This window comes from Sapajus apella, unplaced genomic scaffold (genome assembly GCF_009761245.1).
Source record: "Sapajus apella isolate SASKATOON/1434 unplaced genomic scaffold, GSC_monkey_1.0 scaffold4, whole genome shotgun sequence".
Classification (NCBI taxonomy): domain Eukaryota; kingdom Metazoa; phylum Chordata; class Mammalia; order Primates; family Cebidae; genus Sapajus; species Sapajus apella.
The window spans coordinates 1,766,273-1,776,662 of record NW_022436944.1 but is presented as its reverse complement, the minus strand read 5'-3'; the positions used below and the strand labels follow the sequence as shown (position 1 = coordinate 1,776,662).

Below are 10,390 nucleotides of genomic sequence, written 5' to 3'. Positions count from 1 at the left end.
GCCAAAGTTGGAATAAGTCTATTCGAAAACAATTTGGTATTATGCTGAAAGAACAAAATAATAATAATAATAATTGCTTCCGCAGCAGAGAATTTATCTTATGTAAGCACTACTACTCACAATCCAACTCTATATGTACGTATATGAACATACAGAAACAATTATGTGCTTCAAAATTAAAATATAATTGCTGACAAGCAAATAGCAGAAAAATTTTCAACAAAATTAAAGTGGTGGAGGAAATTATAGTAGATCAAATTATGGAATATTGGGGAACGGCTACATTATTATTTTGAAGGATTTGTAGCACTATGCAGTGATTTTTTTTTTTTTTTTTTTTTTTGCCATGAGCAGAGAAAGAAAAACCAAATCATGTTTACACTCTGGTTATAACAATGAACAAAGGATATTTTGCATGTGGACGAAAACTTAAAAGGAGCATAGAAACGTCAAAGGTTTCCCCCACTTTGTGAATCAGTTAACACATAATGAAAAACAAAAATAAGAATCTGAGTTCCTTTTGACATACAATCCACAGAAAACCTGTAAGTCCCTCTTTGTCCTGATTTAAATGGGTACTGTGAACATGAAGTGATATCAGGACTGGGTAGTGGCACACTTAAGCCCTGACTGCACCACATGGGGAAAGTTCAGAGCAATGAGCAAGACTCACTATTGCCCAAGAACTATCACTTATGCTATCTCAAAACAAAATAAACATGCTCTGGATTTCACATATCTGTTAGGGCATCAAGATCCCAGCCATCATATATTTAAATCATTGGATCCCAAACAGAAAGTAAAATTGCATGAAGGGAAAATACCACACAGTGGGGAAAAATATTCCTTTTTGTAAGTCTTTATTTTTTAGTTGCTCCTCCCATAGTAATGCACTGAAAGGCATAACAGTTTATATTGTACAAAGCATTTGAAGAAAGTACCTCAACTTGCCGATTATTTCAAAATGAGATTACAAACAAAGAAAAAAAAATCTGGTTCCTCAATAAAGGGGAAGATAACTGAATACAGTCTGTTATTTACTTCTCTCTTTTAACATAAAGTTGGGAACACTTCATTTTACAAATAGGGTTAACATGAACATAACATCGCACAAGCTTGCAGACAACCAGCATAAAATATGGAGTACAGTTTTTAATCAGAAGAATCATGCTTCCATGAAAGAAATTATAATCGTTTATACAATTGAATCGATTTCAGTATTACAAAAACTAAGTTGCATCTATTCGTATTTAGTTCATTAAGAAGGAAAACAAAACAACAACAAAAAAAGGAATGTTAAGAAAAGCCAAACACCATTTGGCACTCATACACAGGTCGGGTCACCTTGGTCCTTGAAATTCAGAAAGGGGTGTGCCTCAGACGTCATAAAGTAGTGGCTGACTGGAACAGTGCTATTTTAATCAACAAACAATAGTTTGCCAACAAATAAATACATGATACACGCAACACACACAAAAAAATAAACATTAAAAAACAGTGACATGATTGTCTAAAATTAAGATGTTATTACAAGGATTTGCCAAACAATTTATTAGTGGTACAGTGGTACTGGTGATGAACAGGTTACTTCACTGACTTAACCTCTTTGAGTGTGAACATCCATAGTTTACAATATACACATACCCTTTTTCCCTAGTTTTAAACAATGTACTTAAGAAGGCAAAAGGGGGAACAAGAACTCCCTGTTATCAGTTTCTATAATAATTGACTGTGCATTTCATCCAACTACTTCTGTCTTCAAAGGGTTAAATTACATAAAACTTTAACGAAGAAAAAAATTAAATCTGTAATTAAAAGCAACTGTTCCCAATCATGTCAGGTGATCTTGTACAAAAAAAGAATTCAGTTTCTATGGAGTGTTCATTCGTATCAATGCTGCCATCTCAACTGCCCCTCTCACCCACCCATACCCTAGGGTGGGGTAAACTGGAAGATGCCTTCAGCCCAGCAAGTTTTTTGTTTCCATTGAATCACTTTAAGTCGCACTGATTGATCTTCCAGAAGTCAGCAGCTGCCTTTGCTGTGCAAAACAAAATATCGCGAATAAATAGTTTCTTTTTTCTTTCTTTTTTAAATCATTCAGTTTAAGGTCACTAGACTTTAGATGAGTGACCCTGCAGGTTTATAAGGCATTCTGCTCAGCAGTCTTGTAAATAGTCCTATATGAAAGAGCCATGCTACGGTTGGACTTGGTCCCACTGTGGTCAACCTTGGTAACGTCATACGTGGCTTATGGACTGGATAGCACTGGATTCTGCCGCAGCCCTGGCCATACTGTGCCACACGTTGGAAGAACTGTGGGATGTAGAATGGAGGGACTCCTTGTCAGACAATGACAGCATCATAGCGTATGCCTGGGGTAAAAAGGAAAGAGACTCAGTAAATGGCATTTGAAAATCATCCCTTTTAGTTCAAAGAATATTGGTGGCAAATGGAAAGGGATGAGACCCTGAATAGAGGTATCCTTCATGGGTGTGTTTGGCAAAGGAGGCATAGCGTATTTATTTGTAGAAATGACACGGGATTACCGTTGGCCTTTAGTGCCTAGAGGCCCCAAAAGTGACACACCCTACCAAACAAAAAATTAACTATCCTATCTAAAATGCAAATAGTGTGTCTCCACTGAGAAAAATGAGTCATTCTCCTGTCCAACCATAAATACAGCCATCCATCTACTACATATGTTCAATTCATCAAAAATATTATTGTGTGCTTATGACTGAACTGCAAATATTAGTAGGATATAGACCTACCTCGACAGAGCTGTGGCCTCGTAGAGGATACAGCCTGACTCCTACACTTTATAACCAAAAGCACTGAAGGTGCTTGAGTGACTTGCCCAAAGTCACTCAATTAGATAGTGGGAGAAGCATAACTAAAGTGTATTTCTGCCCAACTTTTAATCCAGTGTCTTTTCTCCAATTTCCCTTCATGCTTGACATACTCAGTGCTGATACCCAAAAATTGAGGTGGATCAAATCAGCTCTACCAAAAAAATAAAACGAAACACAAGACCCAACAAATGTTTTAATCAACTTATTTTCTAGTGTCTGCTGAGCAGAAGGTGCATAGAGGTGCTCTGTGAGGAACTGCTCTTTCTTCCCTATTATCATGTCAAATTTTAAATAACTGTTCAGAGAATCCCCCATTTACTGCCAAGCAAAATATTCAAATGAAATGTTTGGTCTTGACTTGTGAGTGAACTTTTCACTGTTGATTTGCTATTGTTGGTCTCATCCATTGCTAAACTTGCTTGTCAAAATGCTGCTGAAGCGGAATCATTAAAGTCCTGCCAAAGACATTCCACTGTCTGTAAACAAAGACAAAATGCCTCTGTTGTTAGGCAGAATTTCATCTCTGGGAGTCATGCTGAGACATGTGGCCAGTCTGTGGTTTCTTCCGTAATCACTGCATTCAGTTAGAAAATCTGCCCTTGCAGGCTGATTTTGATTTGCTGGGTCATTGCTCTAAATGTACACATTTGACTTTTATGTATGCAATTTGCCTTTTGGACCTCTGCAATATCCCATGATACATTTAACAAATATTTCTTAAGCATCTACTCTATGCCAGGCTGTGTGTTAGACCCTAAGGAATTAAAAATAAATAATATAGAGTTCTTATCTTTGGCAGAGTTTAAAGTATGGGCTAAGTGAGCATTGAACCTAAATTATCTGTTCTGATTATGTACCTACTTTTAGAGAACAAGATAAAGAATATTCTGAAAGAGTTAAAACAAATTCTGATGTTTGGGAAGATGAAAGGGAGTAAAGAGAAAATTTTGTAATTGTAAGTTTTAATCCTGGCTTTAAATCTGCTTCTACTCACCTAGCTGTGTGACCTTGAGCAAGCTGCTTAACCTTTTTTTTCCTTTTTTTTTTAATTGCCCTTTAGGTTTTGGGGTACATGTGAAGAACATGCAAGATTGCTGCATAGGTACACACATGGCAGTGTGATTTGCTGCCTTCCTCCCCTTCACCTATATCTGGCATTTCTACTCATGCTATCTCTCCCCAACTCCCCACCCCCCACTGTCCCTCCCCTGTTTCCCCCCAACAGACCCCAGTGTGTGATGCTCCCCTCCCTGTGTCCATGTGTTCTCATTGTTCAACACCCGCCTATGAGCGAGAACATGCGGTGTTTGATTTTCTGTTCTTGTGTCAGTTTGCTGAGAATGATGGTTTCCAGGTTCATCCATGTCCCTACAAAGGACACGAACTCATTGTTTTTGATGGGTGCATAATATTCCATGGTGTATATGTGCCACATTTTCAGTGTCCATCGATGGGCATTTGGGTTGGTTCCAGGTCTTTGCTATTGTAAGCTGTGCAGCAATGAACATTCGTGTGCATGTGTCCTTATAGTAGAATGATTTATAATCCTTTGGATATACACCCAGTAATGGGATTGCTGGGTCAAATGGAATTTCTATTTCTAGATCCTTGAGGAATCGCCACACTGTCTTCCACAGTGGTTGAACTAATTGACACTCCCTTCTAAACTTGACAGTCCTCCTATAAAACAGATGATAGTAATAACAGTACTCGCCTCCAAGAGTTGTGAAGGAATCACATGCACTAACTTACAGAAAGCGTTTAGCTCAGGGTGTCTGACTGAGGCAATAATACATAAATAGTACCTATTATCATGAAATTAATTTTTACAGGATAGAGTTTCTTGAGGAAGAGCCCGTGCAAAATGCAGCTACTACTGTACTGCTCAACTATTTTCAATTCAATCACTATAAAAATTACAGACAGAATAAATATATGAATGCTTTGACTAAAGCATCTGAGCCTTTAGATTCTAGAAAATGGCAAAACAGCATATCTGCCTTTTAATCAAAGGAAATGAACATTTTCATATATAAGGATCAGTACCTAGCATATAACTGGTAGTTAATGAATGAATGCATGAATGAATGAATGGCATTATGAAATAAAGTGAATTTGCAAAAAGGCCTGACCATTTTCAAACTAATCTACATAATGTGATCAAGTAACCAGAAAAATATGACTTAGGACTGCAAACTGCTAGTATTTTTTATAATGGTAACAGCCCAGCTGGGCAGAGATTTTATGTAAAAATTCTTGTACTAAATTGTATTATAATTATATCCTTTATCTCTAGGTTTTCAGGCCCTTTTGCTTCCTATCACTTCTGACAGTTTCTGGAGTTTTTAGGCATTATATCTTACAGTGAATGAAAAGCATTTCTGGTGGACTAATTGAAAGAAATTTACAAAGAAAAAAACATGGTTAGGCGCAATGGGTCACATCTATACAAATTCCAGTACTTTGGGAACCTGAAGTAGGGGGATTGCTTGAGCTCAGGAATTTGCGACCAGGCTGGGCAACACAGTGAAACTCCATTTCTATATAAAATTGAAAAATTAGCCTGGCATAGTGGTGCCTATCCATAGTCCTGGCTATTCAGATGGCTGAGGCTGGAAGATCGCTTGAGTCCAGCAAGTCGAGGCTGTAGTGAGCTGTGATTGCACCACTGCACTCCAGTCTTAGCAGCTGAGTGAGACCCTGTCTCACAAACAAACAAACGAATAAACAAATAACAACAAAAAACCAAAAGCCTAGATACTCCAGTTATCACTAATCAACAAGCATGGAAGAATGGGAAATCAAGTGTTTAAAAAAAAATTCTAGCCACCTCTTATGAATGTCTCTTAGTAAAAATGAGATGTCTACTCTAGTTAATTTTTAATGTTAAAAACTGAAAACTTTATTTTTATCCCCATTCAATAAAAATTCACTTACCCCCTTTACAATGAGGAAATGGGACCTATAGTCTTTAAGTGATGTTCTCAAGTTCATGGAGGTAGGCTTTAGGAGCCTCTGTAGACACTGGCTACTTTGACTTCAATTGAGAAAGAACATTTATTTTGCCTATTACCATACATAATATCTCAGAACGTTTTACTAAATGGAATATTATTTAATGATTTGTATTATTCCATTGATGCAATCCACCTTCTTGGGATATTACTATATTTGCTGTTAAGACCAACCCAAAACGTCTTACCCAAATAGAAAATCATTTCCAAATGTACAAGCTAATATGGTCACATTGCAGGTCAGGCCCCCTACAAAATAAACTAACGGATCAAGCAATTAGACCACAGTGCCCAATAAATATGGTAATAGGAAGTTTCTTTACTTTTAATTGACCTGAATGAACAATCTGGTTGAGTATGGATGTTAAACAAAAAGTACTAATTTCCTTTATTTTGTAACAAAAACACTGAGGCTCTTTTAATCACTATGGATCCTTAAATTGATTTATAGTTAGGTATCATAGTGCTGACACAATGCCATAGAACCTAATGAATTTAAGTACCATTCAGTCACTCATTCATTCATGAATTTAAAATTGACAGGTTGTATTTCCAAATCTGCCAATAAGCTGGTGTAGACCTTTGGCAACTCACTTCATTTCTGATCCTCATTTTACTATTAAATTACAATATGAGATGACTCGGTAATTAATTATACATAACAATTTACTAGACATAGAAGGGGACAAAAAAATAAAATTCACTTTTCAGAAAAATTTGAAAAACATGATTACCCTACAAAACTACAGACATGGAAAATGATTCTGAGGCAATACATAAATATTTGCAAACATTGTGGACTAGTTGTACAGAAGGAAGGGAATTAGAAAGTCAAGGAAAGATGAATGTAAAACAGGTTTTGTCATAAAATTTCTATGCAGAATGCAGCCAAATTAATTGCTTTCTTGGTTAACTGTTTTGGATTCAGTCATAAATACAGTAAAGAGATGAACATTTTTAGAAAAGCTTCTGACCCCGTTTGGACTCTAGAATATTTCGAAGACAGAATACTTGCCTTTTGGTAATCTAAGAAAATGTACATTTCATGCGTAATGTAACCATGATGCTATACTACAGGAAATTCTGTACCTGTGATTTGGACTTTCTGTGTAACGGTTGCTTAAGTTCCTCTGGCACATGGGAAGTACTAAAAGAAGACAGCTCAGCTTCAGAATATTGATTATCTTCCATTTTCCTCATTTTGAGGCTATCTGTGAAGTGCCTTATATGATCTAGAGCAGAAAGTCCACTTTTATATTCTTCTTCTTTATACCTAAAATGAATCAATGAAAAACACAGAAGTTTTTTTTTTTTCAGTTTGTTATCTAATCAAATCACTTTCATTTGAATCTATCCACACAACCAACAAACTTCATATTGTATCTGCAGGGTAACGTAGCATGCATCAATTATTGGGTTTTTAAAATTATTTACAAATATCATATCTTAAAATATATTTCTGTTAAGATTTTTAGTAACTAAGCCAAGCACATTAGAGATAAAGAGTTAAAATCAATGATACATTAGTCAGAAATGTACAGAGACTGAATTCACATGTTCATAATTTCCATTTAAAGTAAAGCTAGTTATGGCACTATTTAGTCAATGTCCGTCATGAAAATATAATAGTCCCATCAATTTAACCGTTGGGCTCTTTTCATTTAAAAAGTTATCATCTATATAGATCACATGTATATCTCATGAAGTGAAATTTATCTCAATTATATTTAACTGATGATCATACCAGATTATTACATAAATTAGATAATGTCAAAATCTCTATTTGAGTTTTACAAATAGAGTCTAACAATAAATGATTGTGTACTTATGTAATTCTCACTTTATCTTTCCCACCTTAGGTTACTCGGAGTTGCACAAAGCCTGATGCATTTATATGCCTGTGGGTTGTGTTGATGGCCACTTTATTTTCATCTATTTAAAACTGATCCACTGAGTATGCCTAATTCAAATTTAATTTTATGATTTATTACTCACAAATTGTTTATCACAGGAGGAGCTGCAACCGTATGTGGATCTACTCTTGCTTAGTTTCCAAAGTCACCCGAGGTACTCACCTCACTGGGGATGTCTTGCAACTCATCTCCAGGGCACTGGTGTCTTCATAGTCATCCTCGGGGTTTCCTTCATGTAAATTACTTGCCACTGGTTCCTTTCCTGTTTTTCCAGTAATATCATTATCCTCGTCCTCCTCATCTAACAACACCTCATCTTCAACTTCTTCATCATCCAGTAAGTCTGAATTTTGACCAGTCACCAAAACCTTTTCATCCTTAAAGTGACTGCCATTCATTCTTTCAAAAGCATAAGAAAATTAAAATTAAAAAAAAAAAGTCCAATTGTTGGTTTCATTATTGAAACTGTGATTTGTTTCTTTATTATGTCTTCCCAACAAGAGTTTAGATTTTCAACACTTACAGAGGAAATTTTTGTTGTTTATGCTCTCTGTCAACCATGGAAAAATGATGTGATTTCACAAATGGGAAGATAAAGAAAAAAATAATTGTATGATTGCTCAGATTATAAATGAAGCCTCTGGCAGACCAGAAAAACAATCTCAGTCTCCTATTTCTTATCAGACTTTGCTTGATAATTGATATTGCTATATATATCACATAAAAAGGCACATAAATATGTTCTCTGCTCAATTTACCTAATTGCCATTTAAGTACCCCCCATTTAAAATAATAGATTTCTGGGAAACTCAGATTACTCATGGGCAATAGCTTCAATACACATGCTAAAGTGAATCTAAATGTTCAAAGACAATGTTAAAGTAGTTGCCAATAACAACTGATATTTACTGATGCTAGAAGACTGTGGTATATTCCACCTGGCCACTCTACCCAAATCTAGAAGGAGTTGAGAGCTCACTTATTTGTACTATTTTCAAATTATTTTTTACAGTCAGAATGTGAAATAGTTCCTTCTTTCTCAGGAAAACACCAGGGTGAAAAAAGTTCAGTTATCAATAGCGTACCCCCATCACCTTTTCACATAACAAAAATGAGTATAATTTAATATTCAGACATCCTAGGATTAAAAAATTAATAAAATAAGCTTGGATTTGACAAAAACACATAGTAAAAATCCATTGGACCAGAAAATGTTGTATCATTATTAAGCTTTCAATACAAACAATCTCTTAATCTCTTTTATCAAAGAATGGTGAAAACATCTTTTGCACAGACATAAGTTAGTTTCCAAATATACTGTCAACTTGCTTGTGTGAGTGGATTAAAAATTTTATTTAAAAAAAATGAAAGAAAAGGTAAAAGAACAAAAGAGTGTACAGATGAAAATCAAAAGTAACAAAAGCCAACATAATTAAGAAAATCTATTTGTTAATTTAGCTTTCAAATGTGGCAATTTACAGGGAATAAATTATTCATCAAAAGTAGCCTGATAGGAGTTCAGGAGAAAAACTTACATGACTCAACCTTCTTACTTCTTTGCTGTTTAGACATGTTGAAGCCAGATGTTACAGCTATACAGGCTCACAAATCGCCAATTAAAGGCTAGAAAATCTGAATAGGTATCTCAGAGCCCAACTGGTGTGTTTTGTTCAATAGCTCTTATTTGCATCATGTAAATATTATTATCAAAGTGTCAGGTTGTTACTGTTTCTTGCTTGTTCTTACTACCTTGTCCTTATGATCATCTGCTTCCTCTCTCCCTTTCACAGACAGACAGACAGATACACACACACACACACACACACACACACACGCACACACGGACAAAGAAAGGGAAAGATATATCCAACTGCACACTGGTGTACTTATCAGACTTCTCAGAGACTGGAAGGGTCTTTTTCTTGTTTTCCTTAGATACATTTTATACAAGTTGAAGAACAGAAGTGGTCATATATTTTTATGTTATTTTAGTAAAAAATGCTTATTTGAAGCTTGCCTTGAAGAAATTACATAATTAATTTTGACTTTTAATAACATCAAAAACAGAGGACACTAACTCAATAATACTCGTATGATGGAAAATATTGGAACTTTTAACCAATTTCATGTTATTTTATAATTTACAATGTAGCATCTTAATTTAGTAAGTCACTGTATAGTTATGTTCAGAAAAGTCTACTTCTCAACGATAGATATTTAATTATAGTTTACAGATAAGAAAAATTAAATCCAGTAGTTTTGGTGAAATAGTCTTTATTAACTTCATACGCAAGGTGAAGTGCTGGGTAAGTGTTAGGTATTATCATTAACAGCATTAAAAGCTTTTTTAAAAATGAATTAAGCTATTCACGCTCAGTGTTGATGATGACAAAAGGGAGCCAGTGCATCAGGTCACTAAAAATAAGGCTGGCCATATCCACTGAAACAAACAGACCAGAATTAAATGTGTAGTCACTGAAGAGGACATAAAATAGCAATAGAATCTTAAGAAGACTAAAAAAGTTTCTATGTAAAAGTTATTTGGGGGAAACTCCATGGGTATTTCATATATAAATGTATACATAATATGTGTAATATATGTATGCAT

The 10,390-nt window shown here is 35.2% G+C and overlaps 1 protein-coding gene across 17 annotated transcripts in view; it reads right to left on the bottom strand.

The window, feature by feature from the left end:
• Positions 1-843: 843 nt before the first annotated feature.
• MECOM (MDS1 and EVI1 complex locus) overlaps positions 844-10,390 on the bottom strand; it is a 573,219-nt gene continuing 563,672 nt past the window's right edge. For 13 of the 17 annotated variants that reach the window (XM_032260964.1, XM_032260978.1, XM_032261073.1 and 10 more), the window contains 3 exons: positions 7,945-8,181; positions 6,959-7,142; positions 844-2,375 (listed from right to left, as the gene is read on the bottom strand). In XM_032260964.1, coding sequence (XP_032116855.1) covers positions 2,241-2,375; positions 6,959-7,142; positions 7,945-8,181 — 556 coding nt within the window. In that variant the 3' untranslated portion in view covers positions 844-2,240. The remainder of the gene's footprint in view (positions 2,376-6,958; positions 7,143-7,944; positions 8,182-10,390) is intronic. The other 4 variants (XM_032260985.1, XM_032261092.1, XM_032261097.1 and 1 more) reach the window with 1 other exon arrangement.